The sequence below is a fragment of the Ipomoea nil genome, unplaced genomic scaffold (assembly GCF_001879475.1).
Source record: "Ipomoea nil cultivar Tokyo-kokei standard unplaced genomic scaffold, Asagao_1.1 scaffold2926, whole genome shotgun sequence".
Taxonomy (NCBI): Eukaryota; Viridiplantae; Streptophyta; class Magnoliopsida; order Solanales; family Convolvulaceae; genus Ipomoea; species Ipomoea nil.
In genome coordinates, this window is record NW_017619354.1 from 3,827,930 (window position 1) to 3,850,379 (window position 22,450).

The following is a 22,450-nucleotide window of genomic DNA, read 5'->3' on the forward strand; positions in this document are numbered from 1 at the left end:
TTTCAATTCAACCGTCAATTAAGTCAATACATGTGAATAGAAAAATCATAAGCATTACAAGCACGAGAATTTTATATTTAACCGTTACTAAATTTTTAAATTTACAATAATTATAAAATTAATTTTATTCTTAAAATTTTTCAATAATTATAAAACTAATATTATATGATTTTTACTAAAACCCTTAACCCTTGATAAACCCTGATAGACGACTCATACATATCAGTCCTTGTCTTTTATAAGAAGATCATGTCCCTCCATTAAATATGTCCCTCCATTAAATATCTCATTACTTCCTAATATTAGCTCTACTTAACTAGCAAAGGCAGTTGTGGGATTTGGGTCATGGTGCACCAATTGAATATTATAGGAATTTTTCACAAATTTGAAATTCAAAATTTATTGGAATGGAGAAAGGAAAGGAATCAGGTGGTCTTGCTTGGAAGTTTCAAAATATGGTTAATCCAAAGCGTATGAATCACATTTTTTAAAAAAATTAATTCGCTTCATCACGTTAGAAGCATTGAAAATTCTGTTCCCCATGATATAATGAATTACTAAAAAATGTTTCGAGCACGAAATTTTTTTATAGATATTGGCAAAAAACTAATAAGCTTTATTTTAAGTATTTATAAGAGAGACAAAAGAAGTTACATACGTACAAAATTTTCAAGATTTCAGATCTCATTTTTTAATTTTGATTTGTACCCCTACAAAAGTCTATACGTTTCAAATTCATTCAAAAGCTTATACACACACGGACGCACACACTTCTATTGTGGAGCAAATACAATTTAAAAGCCTTTTAAATTTCAATTTTTTTCTTAACTCAATTGATACATTGCAAGAATTAATTTTTTTCACTTACCCATTATTTATTTTAAGTGTATAATATATTAATTTAAACATCATTTAAGGAAATTCAAATTCACTTTGATCTGACCCAAATTAAAAATGCATATCACTTAACGTGTTACTCCGTATTTTAAACTAATTTTTCTGACATTTTTTTTTAAAAAAAAGGTTAATTTTGGTCTCGATTATAATAACATTTTCAAAATTATTCCAATAAAAGAAAAGTAGTAATCGATTGCCCAATATTTGAAAGTATTTAACAAAATTCATTTTGGAACCAATTCGACACAATTTAAAAATATGGGGGCAAACGTATAATTTCCTAAAAAATAGATCTGTTATGACGTCGTTCTGATGCTCACAGCCTCGTTGACTCTCAGCCGTTTTCTCGTTGCTCCGAGCTCGAGAGCTCAATGAGATCCGGCGGCGCAAGCCATGAGCAGAAAGTGCAACCCGCGACGAAGGTCGCGCTGACGTCACTGTCGGCGGCGGCGGCGGAATCGGCAACGTTTCCAATTGACCTAATCAAGACTCGGCTTCAGCTCCACGGAGAGTCTCTCTCGTCAGCCCGCCCTACCTCCGCCGTCCGCGTCGTGTCGGAAATTGTCCTGAATAACGGCTTTTCCGGGCTATACAAGGGCTTGTCGCCGGCGATTATACGGCATATCTTCTATACGCCGATCAGAATTGTCGGATACGAGTATTTGAGGAACGTTTTGGTGCCTTCTGATCGGCCACTTTCTCTGCCTAGCAAAGCTGTTATCGGCGGCATTTCAGGTGTTATTGCACAGGTACATCAATCCTTAGAAATTCCCTTATTTCATGATATCACTAAATTACATTTGTTAAATTTTCTAGTGAATTTTATTGGATTTTTTTTTCTTCTGTTTTTTCTCGTTGATCATAATGCTGTTATGCACTTATGTTCTTGTGATAGCATACAAGCATTTAATTTTTGTTTAAGAATTTCTATTTTTTGTAAATTTAATTTTATATTTAGAGTTGAACTTGCAAATAAACACTGTTCATGTGTTCTACTGAATGTCTGCATGGTTGGATGCTCGATTTAGTGATGTCTGTTACTCTGTTCTAAGTCAATGAATGAGAATTTGATTACTGTAAGAATTTGGTTGTGCATTAGAGTCCATTGGTTAGAAACTGGCAATCCCATAGATGGAGTTTCCCAAAAGTTGAAATAGTAAGAAAGAAGATCAAATTGTACATGCAAATGCACTAGTAGAGTACTAGAGTTGTAGATAATTCAATCTACCATAAAAGCTCCTATGTTTTGAGCTTAGGAAGCACTGAGGAACCAGGAATTATCCTAGGGAACACTATAAAACCACTTTATTCTTTGAGATCACTAGAATGATAACCTATTCCAACCCCAAATGAGGTATTAGATATGATATTCAAGATTTCTATTGTAAGAAGTGGTATATATCTACCTTATTATTGTGGAAATTACTAGGAATGTATATAAGAGCCAATAGCCATTGTTACTTCCTGATGTTTACTCAGGTTTTTTCACATCTAGGGAAAAGGAATGCCTTTTGGTGTCATTTAATATACTTTGGTTGGTTTAGAAACATCTACAGATAGGATTAACATCTGGTCAAATTTAAAAATTACATCTCATGCAGTTTGGTGTCATAAATGTTTTCAGCCCCTAATTAAGAGTAAGAACAATTCTAAGGAATGTGCTCCAAATAGGTGAATAGGGACCAAATTGGGATTGGACAGTTCCTTTCTTACATTTTGCTTCTGTTAAAACCTTTTCTACACTCCAGTATTTGTTTAATTATGCATTTATCGGGGAACTTTTCCTTTTTCTTTCTCTTAATTTTAAGAAGGAATTTCACATTTAGATGGCAAGGTTGATAGATCTTGTTGCATAACTTTATGAAGATTGAAGAATGTGTCAACTAATTTTGTTTAGGCTATTACCGAGACTCCACAAATTATATCATAGTTTACTATGATAACCTTGAAACCAATCTACGGCTGCAGTTGTACGAGCACAGTGTGTTATTTTATTGGCTACGGCACTGTGCTTGCATTATATTCTTTTATTATTAGCAACATCTTGTCTTGGAAGTCTAAATATCTCTATTGGATCATATTTTAAAAAGGTTTTATGCTTCCTCCTTATAATACAGGTAGTGGCAAGCCCTGCTGATCTTGTTAAAGTAAGGATGCAAGCAGATAGTCGGATGGTTAGCCAAGGTCTCCAGCCTAGGTATCATGGGCCATTTGATGCTTTCAACAAGATTATACGTACAGAAGGCTTTGGAGGACTTTGGAAAGGGGTTGTCCCAAATGCCCAGAGAGCATTCTTAGTTAACATGGGAGAACTAGCTTGCTACGATCATGCCAAGCGTTTTGTTATCCAAAACCACATAGCTGACGATAATATTTATGCGCACACACTATCTTCCATCATGTCGGGTCTAGCAGCGACCACATTGAGTTGCCCAGCAGACGTAATCAAGACGAGAATGATGAACCAAGCCGCTGAGGAAGAAGGCAAGAGCAAGTATAAAAACTCATATCATTGTCTTGTGAAGACTGTTAGAGTTGAAGGTTTGGGAGCATTGTGGAAGGGATTCTTCCCAACCTGGGCAAGGCTGGGGCCTTGGCAATTTGTGTTCTGGGTTTCGTATGAGAAACTCCGGCAAATTGCTGGTCTCTCTTCCTTCTAACATCATTAAATCCAGATTTTAAGGATTAATGATAAATTTTGGTATACTATGAATGAATGTGAGCTAGGCACTGATGCAATGAATAATGAATTCATCCAAAATTTATGTTAGAGATATAATGATTTTTCAAAATCTAATGATGGGTATATTATGATTCATAATTTTTTTTTTTTTTAAAAAGGAATTTGATGTAAGATTTTAATGCACTTAGCATAAAGATTTGATAAATTTGTTGATGTAAAGATCAACTGTAGAATTAATTCTGAAAAAGTTGGGAGCAGTATCTAAACTGCACCTTTCCCATGCATGCACGATGAACCCACGTGGTATTAGTGTATTAATTTTGATAGACAGATTCAAAAGATGGGAAAATAGTCAAATGCATCTCAAACTATACTCGATATGAGTTATTTACCGATATAAGCGTTAATGTGTACAATTTTCTAAAAGAAGCATCTAATGAGACATTTGGTAAGCTAACTGCTAATGCAATTGTAACTCAACTCTGGTTCGTTGATGAGTAAATAAATATTAGTAGAGAAATTAGGAAAGAAGAGCAATGATAGATTACAGCTGCAATATTCAGCACCAATGGACTGGGTCCTTAGATTGGAATTACAATTATTCATGATGCAAACTTTCAACAACAATCATGTGGTGTGGGTAACTACTTCAAAAAAATCCGATAAAGATATCCATTTTTTTCCCCATTGAATAACACAACCATCAGCTTCAAAAAGTAAAAGAACAGCTATGTTAAATATGGCATGCACCTTTACCAACCACTATTGCGTCTCTCTTGCATCTCAGTTGCCCTATCTTGTTTTAGTTTGTCCACAATTCTTAGGATGTCTGGGTTGTAGAAACGGTCACGGACATATGGCTTTTCTTCTTCTTGTATCTCCTCGATTGCTTTAGGATAAGGGTTGGGAGGTGGTTCCTTCCCTTGAAGGCGTGCAATTTTCTTTAGTCGAGAATAAGCCATCTTTTTGGCCTTTCTTTCTGAGCGATATTCCATCTACAATCACAAAACATATGAGCTTAATGAGAGAAATCAAATAATACTACAAGTCCCGGGAAATCTAATCTCAAAGAAAGAACACATACATCAGCCACAGCCATAGCATCGTCTTCATTGAGGCCCTGCTCCTTCAACTCAAGCACTCGCCAGCCAAACAAACGTGCTGGAGGTGGATCGAATCCACGAATCCTATTAAAACATCAAAATAATTAAATACACAACATATATTAAGCGAGCAACCTTTTAGTCCAAACAAAACCTGCGCAGTTATGGACCAATTTTAATAACATAACATGTATACTCCAATAAGGGATTTGAGTTCTGCTACTCTACAGATGTATAATGTAGCAAGACATGCGGGAACTAGTCTACAGTATGTATTTCATTTCATATATAAGCCCCACATTTTCTCTTTTATTCTGTAATAGTATGCCTTCTGATATCTTCCCATCACGATATATGCTTTCAATCCTTGTATGCATCTAATCATCATCTTTCATTCATTCATCTCCACCTTCTAGACCACTTCATACTGTGGTCTAGAATATGCCACATCATAAAAAACTGATCCATGGGAAAAACATTACCGAAAAACTTGTATGGGGATTAATATGTCTCTGTAGTGACCCAATCATGTCAAGTTCCTGGTAGTGGCAATGCTCTACCTCTACCTCTTTGCTCCATCTTTATGTCCATATTCATCCTGTTATCTTCCTTCTATTTTATTATTAATACATATTGGGATGATTAAATACTCTTCTACCAAGAACCCAACAGAAATGTACCAGGTTAAAAAAAAATTGCATAATGCATTGTGGAACCTTGGTCCAAAATGACATTCAAATTATGTATCTGTAGTTACAGCCTGTAAATAAATTGAAGGCACATAATACGTTGACGGCATATATATAATGTGCAGTTAACATATTATGAGTCTTCAATTTATTTAGCACATAATATGTTAAATTGTGGACACATAATTTGTAGACTAGGGTACACAATACAAGGTGGATCCTGGTCCATGGTATAACAATTGAAAATTGTGTTGGAAAGATTACATTATCATTTAAAATAATAATAATAGTAATGTTCTATTTTGATTTTGAGATCATTTAATTTCACAGTAAGTTGATGTTAAGCCTTAGGAAACAACAGAGGGTGAGGTTGTTAACAGATGCTGCTAATGGTGCATGAAAAAGGAGAAATGAAGTAGTTCTTATTGGAAAACTGAGGTGGTGAGAGTAGTTGGATCCATCAAGGACCCCAAGGAGCAGTTCAGGACTTAGGTGCAGCAAAGGACGAACTGAAAAGAACAAGTTAGCAGGTTGATGCCGGTTAACACTACTAATCCTCAGAACAGTTTCAACGATGAGGCATAACATAGGCCACTAATGGAGGATCCAGAAAAGAACAGACCTCCAGTCCCACAGACACAGTTTCGACCCTACAGTAATTTTTTACTAGCATTCGCATCTGGATTAATCTAGTTGTGCCTAGGTTGGGCTGCATTCAAGAGGCTACAGTATTTTAGAATATATCTCTACACCAGAAAATACTGATTGTCTACTAAATTCATCAACTAGCAGCCTTAACCATCTAGGAAGCAATTCACACACTACAGTGTTGACACTCTGCTAGATTTCAACAGTGCAGAGATTATGCAAAATTCAAATCAAAATTTTATCCCATAGATCCACAGATATCTGTGGAATAAGGAACTAGGAGAACACTTTGCAATGCAATAATAAAAATAAAAAGCATAAAGAGTGGACACCATACTTGATTGGATCCTCGTGTTTAGAATCGGGATGCTTCCGAAAGAACTTCTTTACATAAACATCCTCCGGAAGAGTAATCGGGTTAAGTTTTCTCTCGGCGCGAGGAAATGTAGCCGGCGGTGCCCTAAATTGCGAAGTTAAAGCACAATCATTCAAAAATTTGTTTCCTACCAGAAAATTATCTGGAAAGGAAATTATTCCGAGAAATCAAGAAAATTAAGCCCCGCCGGAACTTGCAGTAAAACAGGGAAGAACTACATACTTTTCCATAGCTTTAAGCCAGACGGGCTCAGCTTTGGCAAAGCCTTTGACGAGCTTTCGGGTTCTCGATAGCAGATCGCCTTTCATGAACGACATGGCTGAAGCGGCCTCGGTAATACGACGTCGCTTTCTTCTGGTTCAGCTGCAAGTGAAGGAAATTGGGGAGTTTCTGCCGGGAAGATGAAAGGGAAGAGGAGGGTTTAAGGCATTGGGCCGAGATCCGAGCCCAAATATCTGGTCCATTTCATGCTTTCATTTTCTCTCCTTTTTTTTTTCTTTTTTTTTTTTTTAAATAATATTTAAAAAATAAAAAATTACAATTCGTTTTCGCATCTGTTAAACCCTAATCTCTCCGAAAAATCAACATTTCGTATTATCGTCTCTTTGTGAAGAGTGTAGAGTTGAAGAGCGAGCAACCGGTAATGGCTTTGAGGGCAGCAATGCTAAAGAGCTGCGGCGGCGCCGGCGCCGGCGCCGTCTCCAATATGGGATTCCCTTCCAGCTTGCGTAGACTTGCTCATGCCATTGCGCAGCCTGCTCCACTGGACAGTGCCATCGGCGGCCCGGCCCCTACAGCACCGCCTTTGGTTCTGCCTGAATTTGATGAAAGCATCAAAGGTGACGCAGGAGATATCACCTTCATCAATGGGTCTATGGAGCTCACGGCAGTCCCTAAGAAGAAGGTATTTCCCCTAACACCTTCCCGACCTTAATGTTTTGATGTTTTGTTAAGAGATGGATTTTTATTTTTGATCATTGAGTATGCTTAATGATATTTCAAGTTCAGATTTTTAACTAATGAAGTAATGAGTTGATCTAATAATTTATAACTGTGTGGTAAATGGTAATGCAATAGTTGATTAAAATAAGTGTCTCTAGTTCACTGTAATTATTTGTGTGTGGTAACAGAAATTGGATTCTCTTGTTTTATTAAAATTTAAACAAGTTTCTTTTTTACCTCAGTCTTGATTACTTATTTAAGTTGGTTTGATATTCACAGTATTAATGGATTCCATGCCAGGGAGCCCATCTCTACCATTGCAAAAGTTTTATACTGCTTATATTTCTGATAAAGTCCCAGACTATTGGAGTGCATTGCGAGACCTCAAACTTTTTAAACTCCTTTTAGTAGTTGCTAGACTACCAGAAACTTGACACTTTTGGTCCTCACGTTAGAGTTTAGGTTAGAATTGGATGCTAAAGTGGCACTAGACTTCATGTGATTAAAATAAATCAAAGTTTAAGGGTACTAAAGACATTTCGGGTAATTTCTTCCTAATTTATCAAAATTTCCCCATCAATGGATTATTTCCTTCTTCCAACTGCAACTCTTTAGAAGCACAGGTTTTTCTTTCTTTCTCTTTATTTCTCCTGTCATTTCTGCTGACTTCAACTCTCCAAGTTGCTACTGCCAATGGCCTAATGCTCCTCTGATCTCTATCTCACTAGTCATTAATCCTAATTGATTGTCTTTTTCAGACTGATCCTTAGCATTTTTTGTTTATTTGGTTGGAAAATGTGAAACTAATTGAACCTTGGAATGCCCACGTGTTTGATCTTGTTTTAAGTCAATGGTGCTCTGGTTGGGCCATGGTGACCTAGTGGCAGTCTGATATCGCAAGGTGGAACATGAAGAAGGTGGTTGTAGGTGTAAGAATGTCTTGTAGTGGTAGTGGTGAATGGTAGCAGCGTTGGGTGATGGATCTTGTGACCCAATGCTGTAGTGTTCATACAGATAGTGGAATAGGCTTTTATTTTTAAAAATTCTGGAAGGACAAAACTATGTTGGTACTATTGAAGTAATGGGATTTGGGATGGTGTTGTGACTATTGATTATTTCGGTCAAGAAGTCAAACGTGAAGCCTGTTGCATGTTTGTTTTTTGCTTTATATATTAGTTATCAATGTTGCAATAATCGGCGCCTAGGCGCTAGGCGGCCCCGGCCGCCGCGAGGAAGGCCGGAATCGGCCTCCTCCGCGGCCGGCCGGTTCGGCCGATTAATTTTTTTTTTTTAGGTTTAGGGTTTAAAACTTTGCCGAGGCATAACTTTTGACTCGGTTGTCCATTTTGGACAATTTTTTTTTTTCATATCGCGTATTTTTTCGAAATCTATACACCGCAAACCGCCCCCACTAATTTCTAAAAAAAATGCTTCTTTAGCTCTTAACTTTAGTTTTTATATATTTAGATGGTTTAAACAATCTTTTGAACAATTTTACAACCACTTACATAAATAGTTTGTAAGAAATAATGGGAACTTTATGTTTTATAAGTGAATTTTGATCATTGTTAATTTTTAATTTTTTTTATTTAAAAAAAAAAAAAAACGGCGCCTAGGGGGCGCCTAACGTGTTTTGCAACATTGTTAGTTATTATTGATTTTTTTTTTTTGAGATATAAAGAAAATAACTGCTAGCCTCCATGTTGGAGCAGCTTGTGATGCATTCACTTAACCAATGACCATAACTGTCCTTTATTTGGTAATAGATGGGCTAGTAACGGAGCTTTCAGTGTAGTTTCAAAAGTGACAATGTTCTGACAGTCTAGGGTCAAAAACAGACTTCTCTCTCTTATTTCAGTTTACATTTATTTGGTGGTATACATTCAATAATGCAGGTTTCTCGTCACAAGAGAGGGATACGAAATGGACCCAAGGCTCTGAAACCTCAACCAGTGATTATCCGCTGCAAGTAAGTGTTTCTAGAGTTGTAGTGAAAATTACAGTCTCTTTCAGATTTAATTTTTTTTTTTTTTTAAAAAGTCCATAGAACATAAACTTTGAACCCCTGTTTTATCTGCAAACTGTAAGTCTTTGCAAGATAATATGTGCAGCAGTTCTATTTCTTAACTTCTGGTGTATCTTTTTCATGGTTGCTTCAGAGTCACTTGTCTTACTCATACTTTTTAACTTAATAATTGTGCTGAAGTTGAATACCGTTTCTAGTGACAGAAGGGATGTAGAAGTGTGTTTACTCTCCAACTTCAATTCATCCCTCACACTAGGCTTTTTCTCTCTGGATTTCGATCATCGGGCCTGGTAGTTTGTTTCTATATACATGGCGAATCTGATTGTTAAATATACTTGTGTAATTCTGTAGGGCTTGTGGCCGAGTCAAATTGCCACACTTCTTCTGTTGCAGTGGGATTAGGCAAGACCCTGAACAGTAGAGACGTTCCACCCGCTGATCAAATTCAATCGCCAGCAATTGTTGAAGCACGATGAATGGGGGATTAGTAAATATGCAGGGCTTCATTCTTCTTTGTTGAAGCTGCCGGTTGAACCATTAACAGCTCGAGAATGTAGTTCTCGTCCCCCCCTTTTTTTAGGAATATATTCCGCAATAACTATATGGCTTTGAGAGTTTGAGTTGAGTGTCTTTCAAGAGGAATGAATTGTTTGATGGATTGATCCTCTAACAAAAGCATTAGACTTGTTTGACTTCCAAGGTAGAAAAGATTACATCTTTGCAATGCAAGAAGGATTGATGTTTCATTTCATTTCGGGCATTAATATACAAATATACAATTAGATAGTTTTAAGTTTACACTCTTAAAAGTTTCAAATCAATTCTTAATTTAATCAGATAGCTTACATGATTGAACTTTTGAGATGTACAAAAATAGCACAATCAGTTTTGGTTACTTAATGCTTTTTACAAAGAGTTTATTCATGTTGACTAGAGAAAATTGTGTGATTTGTCAAAAAGTGTCATGATCACTCTTCTAAACAAAACAACCAACATCACTCTTCTGAACAAATCAAACTAAGGGGGGAACAATGGACATATATATGGACAAAAAAGTCAACAAATAAATTTGTTAAAAGAAGTCATTAATTCACTCATAATGTCATCATCAACATAAGTATAGTTGAAAGTTAATATTATCATCAAGTATGACGTGTAGCTGATAGGGAAATTACAAATTAGTTGCAACTCACCAACTTCCACTTTGAATTTCAAACAATGGACATGGAGAAATCTTAGTCTCACAACAATTATATCACTTTCATATTTAGTTTTTAAAGTAGTATTTTTACCACATTTAGTACAAGATTTTTTATTTTTTATTTTGGTTACATTTGGCTCTTTCAACCAAATTTTTGGTAGAAAATAATCAAAATGCATCACATTTATCATACATTTATACAAAAAAGCATTGAGATATTTAAGCTGGTATGATTTTGAGTTGAAACATACAATGAATTTTAGTCATTTTCTATCAAAACTTGTTCAGAGGGACTACATACGACAAAAAATAAAAGCCATACACTAAATGTAACACAAATAAAACTTGAGAACCAAATGTAAAAATAATCTAATAGTCAGAGAACCAAAAATAAAAACAACTCTTCAAAGTTTAGAGTTAAAAATTTAGACAAAAATCCAAATATAGCACGAAAATAAGACTAATTGACTATATTAAATATTTTCGCTATCTTTTACTACAGTTTATTGACCGGTTTCACTTAACAACTAAGCATTGAAACTCATGTTTTCAGCTCTAGAAACTTGATCTAGGACCATTCCAAATTCAACACATGATCATAAAACCACACAACTAAATACGATCATACTAAATTTAGAAGGCATTGGATAAAACATGAATATATTTACCCTATAAATTATTCAACAAAAACAGTACATGGGGGGCATTTTGGGATTTTGAACAAAAATATGAACAGTACAGGGGGTTAAGTCAAATTTTGGTGATTTGATATCTTCATTTTCCTGTCTTCCGTTCCGTCTCGTCTTTGTTTTCTAAAGTAAAATTTCACCGGAAAGATCTCCCCGAAAAATGAGAACAAATATCAGCGCTTTCGCTTTGGTTCTGATCTTAGGGCTTTTCTTCACCCAAATCCAATCGCTCCGATTCGATCTGGAATCCGGTAAATCCAAATGCATAGCTGAGGATATCAAAAGCAACTCCATGACGGTTGGCAAGTACCACGTAGTCAACCCTAATGAAGGATACCCTTTACCCGATACTCACAAAATCACCGCTCGAGTGAGTTAATTTCGCCAATTTTCGCCAATTTTCGCTTTTTGTTTTTAATCTGTTTCCCTTTATTATTATTTGGTGTTTTTTTTTTTTTTTTGAAAGGATTATTATTTGGTGTTGAAATGCTAATATTCTTGCCGGATTTGGGGGTTACATTTGGGCATTCTTAGTATAAAACCGTTGCTTGATCTAACCGATTAAATTGCTTGATCCTTCCTTCTTTAAGAATGAAGATGTTGTTAGGATTAGTAATCCAGAATGTTCTGTCTGATATTGAGCAATCGAGGGAGTGTTGATTGATTGATGTTTGGTTTGTGCGTGTTAGGTGACTTCCACATATGGGAATAGCTATCACAATGCGGACAATGTGCCGGATGGACAGTTTGCATTTCAGACAGCAGAAGCCGGGGATTACATGGCTTGTTTCTTTGCAGCAGATCATAAGCCTCCAATCACCATTACTATTGACTTCGATTGGAAGACTGGTATTGCTGCTAAGGACTGGACAAATGTTGCCAAGAAAGGCTCTGTTGAAGTAAACCCGCTTTTCCTCTATGCTCTTACCTATGCACATCTCTATCCTTGCCATGAAATTATTCATCTCTATATCTCAATTCTTTTTCTGACACACATGAGACTCACAAACTAATTTTCATGTTGGCATATGACTATCTATATTCTTTGTGTTTGACAAGTACTTGTGATGAGAGTTCTACTTTCACAATAACTGGTGGTTATATATACTTATATAGTTATATGCATTCCAGTTGTGAAATTCTCTGCTGGGAAATGGGAAATGGGAAATTACATCTTGATATAGGGGGACTTGTTTCTGAACAGAAAATGATTGAGGATAATGTTGTACAAGTGATCATTAAGCTAAGGAGAATGAGATCATTTAAATAAAGTTGGAACTTTATCAACTGTTTATGCAATTTCATTATTATGTCTTGAATCTGGTTATCGAAACCATAATGCATCACAAGTATGTCTCAGTGTATGTTGTAATGCCTCATTCAGTGTTCAAGTGATAATGGATTATTGAACCAAAGATTAATAAGTCAGTTGAAGGTCTCCCTTTATGTGTCCTTTTTGTCATGCTACCTGCTCCTAATATTTTTTATGCTTGCTTATTGCTTCTGATTTAGGTAATGGAAATGGAACTGAAGAAGATGTATGAAACTGTCCAATCCATCCATGATGAGATGTTTTATCTTCGTGAAAGGTGACTTATTATAACACATGCAAATATGTGATGTCCATTTGTATGGTTTCTTCCACTATTAATATTTCTCAAAAAATGCACTTTGCAGAGAAGAAGAAATGCAGGAGCTTAATAGATCTACTCACTCCAAAATGAATTTGCTGACCTTTGTGTCTGTTCTTGTTTGTTTGTCCGTAGCTGGGATTCAGCTATGGCATTTGAAGACCTTTTTCGAAAAGAAGAAGCTTATCTAATGTCTTCCCCTGAGTTAATCTTTGTAGCCTTTGCCCTTGTTGATGTACAATCTTAGATCAATACGCTGAAGGAAAAGATACATTTTTAGTCAATGTCAAGATAGATGGATTGGTGGCAATAGCTTTGATAGTCCTAGGGCTTGAATACTTACTCCAATTTCCCCCTATTGCCTCCACTTAAATCAATTAAAACAGTTTCAGCAATTGCAAACACTTACTAATTATCTGGTGTATTACTTATTTATGTCTGCTTTTGGTTCTATAGCTTCTTTTTTGTTCCAAGATCAACTTTTCTTTGGCTTTGGTTTTGGTTTTGTTCAGCTCATGGAACACAGGAACAGCTATTGTGGTTTGAATATTTGATAAACTTGAGATATATTAGGATGGAAACATTATTCTATAGAAATTTATTGGTTCTATCACAATGTGAAAATACAAATACAATATAGTTACAGGTGAAGGTGGGGGCTACCTAAGACATGAAGTATGCTAGCTCAAGTGGTTGAATGACTGCCTGCACATTTGAATAAAGTATATATGAAATATAAAATTAAATGAATGAATGTAGACCTGTGGAGTAAATGTTCATTTAACTGTGGTTTTTTCAAGTCTCTTCAATATGTCTATGAAAGAAGGTCTCTTGCTAATATCCATTGCCCAGCACTGATCAACCAGCCTACAAGTTTCCAAATAAACAACAGAATAAGGAATTTCGTAAAGTTCCTAATTTTGTTCTTACTGTTCACAAAATCTGCCTAAAACAACAAATTTCATTTCACAACAGACGTGAGAGCTTCAAAGTTAATTAATCGTGTGGCTGTGCAACTGAGCTTTAGTGGTAAGTGGAGAGAATAAATTCAGAGATGAATGTTTTTGACAGTTGAAAATATAGTTAACTTACTCTTTCAGTTCAGGTACAAATCCTTTGGCCCGGAACACAGGTCTATGACCTTCTGCTAAATGTTTAGCTGCTTCATACGCTTCATAGTGAGACAATGGTGGATCACCTTCTAGCATCTGCACTAGTTCGTAATTCACTTGTGAGATTTTTGTTTCATCTCCCTTTCAAGTTAATCACGCTGTTGAAAGTCCTAAGATACCTCATATACTATCATCGCAAAGGAGAAAACATCCACCTTTTTGTCATATTTCTTGTGCTTGAAAACTTCGGGTGCCATGTAACGATCTTTTTGGCCACGTTACAAAAGAATTTAATAAAAATTGTAACACTTTAGAAGCATGTGCAACTTAACTTGGTTGCCTGAAAAGAGAGAAAACTACTACTTACAGCTCCCAGTTTCGCCTGTCATTTTGTATACATCATGAGAATTTTGAACACGAATGAGCTTGCTTAATCCAAAATCTCCAACTTTAAGATGCTCTGCACTGGAACTGACAAGAAGGACATTCCTGGAAGAACCCCCATACCCAGCATTACAATTATTTGAATGGTAAATGCATCATAACAGTTTGTGTATCCTTAACTCAAATGAGCATCAACCACAATCTACTTGAGGCAAGCAAGCCCTTATAACATACTTGGATTATATTGTTCTACTTGATTCTACTAAACTGTTAAATCCCAAATATTCCATAAGCCCTCAGTAATAAAATTCAACATCAGAGTTGCAATGTCTAACAGATATCCATGGGTCCATTCATGCAATGCAAAGATGTAAACTTGCCTGGGCTTTAGATCTCTGTGAATAATAACATTTGGCTCAGTGTGAAGATAAGCCATGCCTCTGCCCACAAAAATATGCCAATGGTGTTGAAAAAGTAGTTTATAGTTGGATCCGAAAAGTTAACAAAGAGGATATTGTAAACAATAAATTGAACTGCAACTACCTAGCAATGTCCATTGCGAAATTGATAGCCAATGGTGGACTAAGTGCACCTTTTTCCTTCAGATACTGATGAAGATCACCCTGTGACAGCATATAAATTGAGGGAAGGTTTTACAGTAGAACGAAAAGATGCTAATCGCTTACCCCTCTTAAATACTCTGTAATTAACATCAAAGGCTTTTTGTCAGTAACAGCTCCAAGAAATTGCACCACATTTGGATGACGAAGTTTCACCAACAAATTAACCTCATGCCTGAAATCTTGACTGTACCAAAGCAAACATTAGGTCTCAGTTCATGTAAATCTTTATAGCAATGACTGTAGATTTCTATGATGTATTAAAGGTAGCATTCATTTCTAGCAAACTCAAGGTCAGCAGTCACTTTGAATAATACATGGAATTCTGTGACTTCCACTTTGGAGGGAGGGGGGGGGGATGTTTCACACATTCAAACCCAGAACCAAGAAAGAAAATCCCATAAAGAAAAAGGCCCTATTGAAAGCATCAAAAGATAACCATAGCAACCAGTCTGGCTCCAAATCCTAATCATTTTGCACTAATAATAGGGAAAATTGAAACCAATGTTCCAGATTCCAGATATTCTTTATGCTTCAATTGGAAGTTTATTGGCTGTAAATGAATGTAGTCATCCCAAAAAGGTAAATTACATCACCATGCGATCATCTGAAAGATTTGGAAGAATGCGTTTGATAGCAACAGGAGTTCCACGCCAATAAGCTTTTACTATCTCACCAAATGACCCCTGTTTGTATCAGCTGCTATTAGTACACTATAAATTTGCAGAGACATAAAACAACTAATATACAGCACAGATCATGATAATGCCAACAACTTTCATCAAGCATTAGATACAATTACATAATAAAAAATAAAATAAAATAGAGAGACATGATATGTGTAGGAAAAAAGACATGGAGGACTGAAGCAAAGAGGAAGTGAAAATTGAAACAAACATGAAAATTCCACTTGGCATTAATTAGCTTCGTAAAGTATTTTCGTACCTTCCCAATAACAACTGAGTTTGTGAAGTCCAACTCTAAAGGATCAACCTCCCAATCACATTTATTTGGCAGAGGTGGTGGAACAGGTCTTGGTTCAAGATGGCTTCCACTTTGTCCCTAAAATATTACCACCAAAACTTAGAAGTTAGAACACAATCCACACACACACAGAGGAACCAGAAAACATATATCTCAGGGTGCATTTGCATACTTAGGAATACAACACCAAAAACATAAGGGCAGGATTAGGAAAAGAAAGTATAATCAGCGCAAGAAAATCACAAATATGATATCAAATAAAAAAACATATTGAGTATGCTTCAGAACCAGCTATAAAAGACGAGAGAAAGTGAAACACAATCAGGAATATGTTATCAAATGAAAATCATATGGAAGTTGTTACAAAACGAATTGCCAATAAAATTGGTGGAAGGAAAAAAAAAAAAAAAACAGAACTCTGAAGTCATTCACATGGAGACTAGTAAGAACAAGGGCACAAAAACAATGTAGTAAAAGAAAAGCAAGCAGTTAGTAGCATCATCTAAAATTCATAAAATATAATGCATTCATTTCAATTAATAACTCAATCATAGAAAATTTATTGAAGTTCTTCTGAAATATGTCAAGGAATGGAACTTACATAAGATTGACCACCATAGGACTTCAATAATTCAATCATGCGAAGCTTTCTAGATCCTTCAGCATCAGCCAGAGGCTGTCATCATGAACACCATTCAGACATATCCAAGAGTATATGCTTTGTAATAAAACGTAAATAGAGGTAGAAGAGTGTACATGCAAGTTTATAGACAGATGTCCCATGTTCTTGGGAGGCCCTCCTCAACAGGAAATAACTCAAAATCCAAAATTTTAAAAATTACAAACCAAAAAATGGATCATATTGTAGATTCAGCCATTCCTAAGAAAATGGACACTCTAATAATGCAACCTCACTAGTCATCATCAAAGTAGGGAAATAGTCAAAATACAGAGAATAAACCATCTAACTTAATGTCAGTAGACATGCAGATTAATGTTCCAACTCTCGAAGCAAAATATTATAGTACATTTTGTTTTTGGAAGTGGAAAAAGATGATGTCTTTAGTTTCTGTGAACTTCAGGTCACTGGTCTGGTTGAATTTGAACTCCCAAAACAAAATGCCAAAACGAAACATTATAATACATTTTGTTTTAGGAAGTGGTAAAAGATTAAGCTTTTAATTTCTGTGTCAACAAGAGATAAATGTAAGAAAATTAAAGGAAGAAGGAAATAGGAAACCTAAAAATTAAAGAAAACATTAAGACAGAGGTTGCAATCCCACTAGTTCACATTCCTAGTGAAACAAAGAAGAAATATTAAAGTAGGAGAATTTTGAGGAAATGACAACCTGTGAAGGACATTATAGATATACATATTCTTCAAAATAATTCAACTCGATTTTTGGTTTATCATAACAGAAAAAAAAAATATAGTTAACTTAACATCATTTTACTCCCTAAAGTTTTGAATAATACCTCCAAATTAAATTCACAATGTATACGAGTTTTCCACTGCACATAATACATCTAGCGGCAAGGGAACAAGATATGCTTTAAGAAGAATATCCATCGGAATAGAAATATAGAATATACTTCATATTCACCATCATTGTGCTCCATGTTTGTCAATTGTCATGATATTATTCATTCCATTTCAAGCAAATTTATTAAGCGAAAAATATTATATATTCATAATTTCGAGAAACACGTCGAATACAAATACGATGAACAGATATATACGTAGAAGGGCGTTATGTTGCTCTTGATTATTACATGCAGGATAATTTAATTTACATCACAATGATATGATGGAATAAATTGGTTAAAGGACAAACTAACATATTTAATTACACGTAGAATGAATACGAAAAAGTATACCGTATTTTTCCAACGATCTTGGGCATTGACGTTGGCGCCGTGCTCAATCAAACATTTGGCGACGTCGATCCAGCCGTGGAGAGCAGCGACGTGGAGAGGAGTACGGTGGTCGTAATCTCTGGCTTGAACTAGCGTCCTATCTTCCTCTAGCAGCTTATGTACTGCCTTGGCGTCGTTCTGGTGGGCGTGCCAGAGTATCATCGACGTCCGGCTCGGTTTCGACTTCCCTTTCCTTTTCTCCGCCGCCGATCCTGGCTTTCCCCCACCGCTAGATTGGCCTGTACTTCCGCTCATTTCGATCGCAGACTGGCTTCCGCTCTGTGAGCTTGCTTTCTATTAAGAGTTCGTTGGCTTTTGTATGCGTGTCTATACGCACGTGCCCAGCTTTCATTCTGTTATTCCTTCTTTAGGACTATCATAATTTAATTTAATTTAATACTCCGTAATGTCTAAACCCAGGCCAGGCCAGGCCACGATGTTTGATGTATTTGAATATCACTCACTCCTAACTTCCATTTCATGTTTCGCTTTAGCCCCATTCCAATTTACCACACTTGTCACTTATATAGTTATATATATACACGGAGTAATATTAATATATTCCATTGCTCAATTATTACGGAGTATAAAATTTTTTATACATTCTAAGCTAATTTTAAACTCACAGCGCCCTTGCCTAAGAATCATTAGATGAAGTAAATCTCAAGTCCACAAATCAATAGCATTGTTTTCTTATGGATTATTTAATTGTTAAATATAAAATTTGAATGCATACAATTTTTTTTCAATTATAAATTTAAAGACCAGATCTTTTAGTAGCAAAAATACTTTGCAAAATGGTTGTCAATAATAACAGCAACAAATACACAATAATGTCGTTGCAGTGGTTCAGTAAAACCTAATGGTGAAGAATGCAAATTCCAACTTGAATTCACCCAAAATTTTCAAAAGCCACAAATCTTTATAGTAAACAGAAACCTTAAATTCAAATACAGAATGGTTCTGGTTCCCTTAAAAGTCAACTAAATCAAAAAGGAAATATGAAATCAACTCATAAGTTGCAATCTGAAACTCAAGCCATTATTTTGGCAGATCTTATGAAAAGACTGTCAACAACCTTCCCCATGTTTGAGATGGTTTCCAATGTAGCTGGATATATGGCATCTGTCTTGGGATCATCGAAAATTACGAGGCATCCTGCACCTTGGTCGAGAGTTCCAGCAAACTTCTTATCCAAAATCATCTGGGATAGCTTCTTCTCAACATGGTCAGCGGGCAACTCAATCAACTCAGCAATATGACCGATTTCAACCTTCGAGAAAGGCTCAATCAACCTGCAAAGATTTTGCTCTAACAAAGTGTCATAGAGGGAAGAAAGGTGCCTGTGGACAATGGGATCTTCATCTAGCTGTGTCTTGAAATCTCGAAGAGCAATCTCAAATAGCTTCAATGAGCGTTTTGAGTGAGCATCAGCAACAGCTTTCATAGCATCCAGTTCTGGTCCCTGATACTGCAATCCAACCTTAGGCGATGATATTATGCTTGCTACATCGTCAGCCTGGCTCACCATGATCTTGCAAAGCAACATATATTTGAGGCTATATATGGCCTGTGAATCTTCAAGAGCATTAAACGCTTCAAATGCTTCATAAAAATAGCTGTAAGCAGTTTTATAATCTTTCTCCTCAGCATGAAGGATCCCACTCTGCAAATCAATAGAGCCCTGCTGACCTGGAGGCACATATATAGCATTGGCTGCTGTACGGGCAGCTGTCAGCGCAGCTTTTGCTTTGGGAAGGTTTCTCAACGCAAAATGAAGCTTGCTCTCTAGCAAGTCAATCTCCACAAGCAACAGCTTGTCATCCAATCTTCTTACCTCCTTAATCAGCCCTGAAAGGAGTGTCAATGCCTCACCATACTCCTTGCTTTCCATCAAAAGAGCAGCAAGTCTAGCCTCAATCCTTTGGCGGAGGAAAGTTCGCTTCTCAGCTCGGGTCCACTGCACTATGTCTTTGCAAAGGGCAATCTGAAGATCAGATGTACCTGGTATTTTTGACAATGCATCAACAACAACTCGAACAATTTTTGCTGTTTTTGCCTTTGGTATCAAAGAAAAGAAGGGTCGCAATTGGGTCAGAAGGTTTTTAAGTTCCTCTGCCCTATTCTCCTGCCTTAGCAGGTCAGAGAGATTGGAGATTGCCTGTTCTTTTATCCTTAAAGCATCAGAAGAAGACGAAGGGTTATTGAGGATGCTGTAAAGGATAGAGAGAGCCTCAGATGGACTTTTAGCCTCAGAAGCCTGAGCAAGTGAATCTGTTGTTGCAGGAAGGTATGATGAAGCCATGTCCAACAATTTCAGATTACAAGTCCTGCACTTCAAAGTAAAAACACTTTATAAGAGAATATGCAAGTAGCCACCATACTTTAGTACAAATGTATATTCGGAGGTGTTTGGAAAACTACACCAAGGTAGACATATTACATACAAATGAATTCTCAAATTTTATTTTTCATATCAATGGCATCTAACGGTCCCAATAATGCAGGGCAAGAGTTCAATTTTCTTGAAGGGTATCTCAGAGGAAAGTTAGTGCTATAATGGCACAGAAAACAAGAGTAAATAAAACAGTTCAAATGCTAACAAATCTAGAAGGGAATGGGGGAGGGGGTCTGTGATCAACATTACTGATACTGTTAGTGCTATAATCAGATTTGTCTACATCATCTTCTCCACCATCACTACTATTGCTAGCATAAAAGCATTATTCTTGTTATTGATATTCAGTGCACAACTGATACGCCATGATAAAAGCTGATTATAGAGAGTCAAATCAAGAGGGAGTTATGATATCATTACCTTATTTTGTTAGTATAATTTTGGTAGCTTAGTTATTAGCTGCATTAGTAATTTAGTATAAACAGTCATGTACTCATGTTGTACAAACAAAAGGATCAATTAGACTATAAAGGAATTATCTTTCCTTGCCATATTCTTTCTCTCTATTATGTCTCTATAATCTCTCAATTCTGTCTCCCTACCCTCTCTCTATTCTTTCACTATCCCCCTTTCTCCCTTGATAATCTGTTTTCTTTCCCTCTTCATTCTTGATTCTCCCTCTCTAGTTCTTCTTCTCGGAGTCGACACTCACTTGAAATAGTACTACCTTGATAAATGATCTATCAATTGGTGCTTTAATGGGGTTAACCCATGAAAGTATCTGCTATGACCCTTGATACAAGATCATACGATTCGTATCAATAACTATGTCTTAATTCATTATATAGCTAAACATATACATCAAGAAAAAAAGGTTTACTAGGTAAATGAAAAGCAAGCATTTTATGAATGCCATAAGTCTTCACAACATGCCCAACATAAAGTCCCTATTCACAACCAAGCTAAACAATAAATTGACTGGACTGAAGGTCCACTGCTAGAATGGTATAGACTAAGGAACAGGAAACATTTACACCATTCATAACCTTATAGACTAAGGAACAGGAAACATTTACACCATTCATAACCTTGTTAAGGACATACAATTTACACAACAAAATCTTAACTCCAAAATTTTGCAGCCATGCGGCCTTGCAAATCAGACAAGTAACACAATGGCCAACAGATTCCACAGTACTATGAAATAGCTATTCTGAGTTCAAGAAAAACAGATCTCTAAATACCATAGATCGAACGGGTTTCTTTTTTTTACATGAATTATAGTATATCCAGCTTCAAATAAAATTGGCTAGTAAATATTACAATAACCAAATAAACTCAGAATTCTAAGTTAATAAACGATATGAATGATAAATTTAATCACTATAAATGGGAAACGAGAGTACACTTGAGAAATCTTACGCTGTATTGAAACTTTATTAGCAGTCCAAACTCTAAATTGCAACCTCGTAAACCCTTTGACTAGGGCAGGGAGAGAAGTAGAGAAAGTTGGATTCGATTTCTAATAAGTGATTGAGAGAGAATGGGGCTAATCAAGTGTGATTATGTGAGCATGAGATCCGTGGCGGGTCGGGTCGTCCGTATACTTGTAGGAGTGCAGGAAGAAAGGTATCCCATTTGCCAAGTTACCTAAAAAAAAGTAAAATTCCAGTTAGATTTTTTTTTTTTTTAATTACATCTTTTTGTTTTTTTGAAACAACCTCTTTTTGTCTTTTTTTTTTTTTAATTATTAACTCTAGTAGAAGGTAGTATACCCCACCAACGGAGTTCAATCATATGGAATTCCTTCAAGGAGAGTCACAAAGTTGTCATCAGCACAAGGTGCTTGGCCCTTCTTAAAATTTCCGTGACAATTTGGCATTAGTGGTCGGGTGATAGAATGAATTTTGAATGATTTATCATTAACGCATTTTTAGAAGGCAGGTTTCTGGTGATAGAATGAATTTTGAATGATTTATCATTAATGCATTTTTAGAAGACGGATTCTATGGTGTGCAACGACAAGAGGATATTAGAAAGAACTAAATTTGAATCAAATTCGTGTGACTTTTTAATACAAGAATTATATTGTATATATTCAATTTTTTTTTTTTGTCGAAGACATATTTTTATTACTCCGTATATAGGTT

The 22,450-nt window shown here is 35.9% G+C and overlaps 6 protein-coding genes across 9 annotated transcripts; 3 read left to right on the forward strand and 3 right to left on the reverse strand.

Annotated features, from left to right (window-relative positions):
- Positions 1-1,187: 1,187 nt before the first annotated feature.
- LOC109161842 (mitochondrial uncoupling protein 3) lies at positions 1,188-3,694 on the forward strand. The gene is made up of 2 exons (XM_019310378.1): positions 1,188-1,646; positions 3,015-3,694. Exons 1-2 carry the CDS (start codon positions 1,269-1,271, stop codon positions 3,555-3,557), a joined length of 921 nt encoding a protein of 306 aa, XP_019165923.1. The 5' UTR covers positions 1,188-1,268; the 3' UTR covers positions 3,558-3,694.
- A 406-nt stretch (positions 3,695-4,100) lies between these two features.
- On the reverse strand, positions 4,101-6,803 carry LOC109161845. The gene is made up of 4 exons (XM_019310380.1): positions 6,619-6,803; positions 6,358-6,480; positions 4,665-4,767; positions 4,101-4,575 (listed from the first exon to the last, which is right to left on the reverse strand). The coding sequence occupies exons 1-4, from the start codon at positions 6,711-6,713 to the stop codon at positions 4,333-4,335; spliced, it is 564 nt and encodes a 187-aa protein (XP_019165925.1). The 5' UTR covers positions 6,714-6,803; the 3' UTR covers positions 4,101-4,332.
- A 128-nt stretch (positions 6,804-6,931) lies between these two features.
- Positions 6,932-10,115, forward strand: LOC109161846. 3 transcript variants are annotated; one of them, XR_002050964.1, is made up of 4 exons: positions 6,932-7,300; positions 9,234-9,307; positions 9,716-9,930; positions 9,977-10,115. XR_002050964.1 is itself a non-coding variant. In XM_019310381.1 (3 exons), exons 1-3 carry the CDS (start codon positions 7,040-7,042, stop codon positions 9,783-9,785), a joined length of 405 nt encoding a protein of 134 aa, XP_019165926.1. In that variant the 5' UTR covers positions 6,932-7,039; the 3' UTR covers positions 9,786-10,115. The 3 variants fall into 3 exon arrangements, 1 of the variants encoding a protein (XP_019165926.1); XR_002050965.1 differs by having other exon boundaries at positions 9,716-9,924; XM_019310381.1 differs by having other exon boundaries at positions 9,716-10,115.
- A 1,223-nt stretch (positions 10,116-11,338) lies between these two features.
- On the forward strand, positions 11,339-13,320 carry LOC109161844 (transmembrane emp24 domain-containing protein p24delta9). Its single transcript, XM_019310379.1, has 4 exons — positions 11,339-11,624; positions 11,944-12,153; positions 12,767-12,843; positions 12,932-13,320. Exons 1-4 carry the CDS (start codon positions 11,415-11,417, stop codon positions 13,074-13,076), a joined length of 642 nt encoding a protein of 213 aa, XP_019165924.1. The 5' UTR covers positions 11,339-11,414; the 3' UTR covers positions 13,077-13,320.
- An 87-nt stretch (positions 13,321-13,407) lies between these two features.
- Positions 13,408-18,272, reverse strand: LOC109161841 (serine/threonine-protein kinase STY17-like). Its single transcript, XM_019310376.1, has 11 exons — positions 17,864-18,272; positions 16,587-16,661; positions 15,947-16,063; positions 15,593-15,687; positions 15,068-15,188; positions 14,925-15,004; positions 14,762-14,821; positions 14,365-14,486; positions 14,177-14,262; positions 13,978-14,093; positions 13,408-13,752 (listed from the first exon to the last, which is right to left on the reverse strand). Exons 1-11 carry the CDS (start codon positions 18,155-18,157, stop codon positions 13,662-13,664), a joined length of 1,257 nt encoding a protein of 418 aa, XP_019165921.1. The 5' UTR covers positions 18,158-18,272; the 3' UTR covers positions 13,408-13,661.
- Positions 18,273-18,804: 532 nt separating this feature from the next.
- On the reverse strand, positions 18,805-21,905 carry LOC109161840 (26S proteasome non-ATPase regulatory subunit 11 homolog). 2 transcript variants are annotated; one of them, XM_019310374.1, is made up of 2 exons: positions 21,723-21,905; positions 18,805-20,232 (listed from the first exon to the last, which is right to left on the reverse strand). In XM_019310374.1, the coding sequence occupies exon 2, from the start codon at positions 20,205-20,207 to the stop codon at positions 18,936-18,938; it is 1,272 nt and encodes a 423-aa protein (XP_019165919.1). In that variant the 5' UTR covers positions 20,208-20,232; positions 21,723-21,905; the 3' UTR covers positions 18,805-18,935. The 2 variants fall into 2 exon arrangements, with proteins under 2 accessions (XP_019165919.1, XP_019165920.1); XM_019310375.1 differs by having other exon boundaries at positions 18,805-20,237; positions 21,723-21,868.
- Between the last annotated feature and the right edge of the window lie 545 nt (positions 21,906-22,450).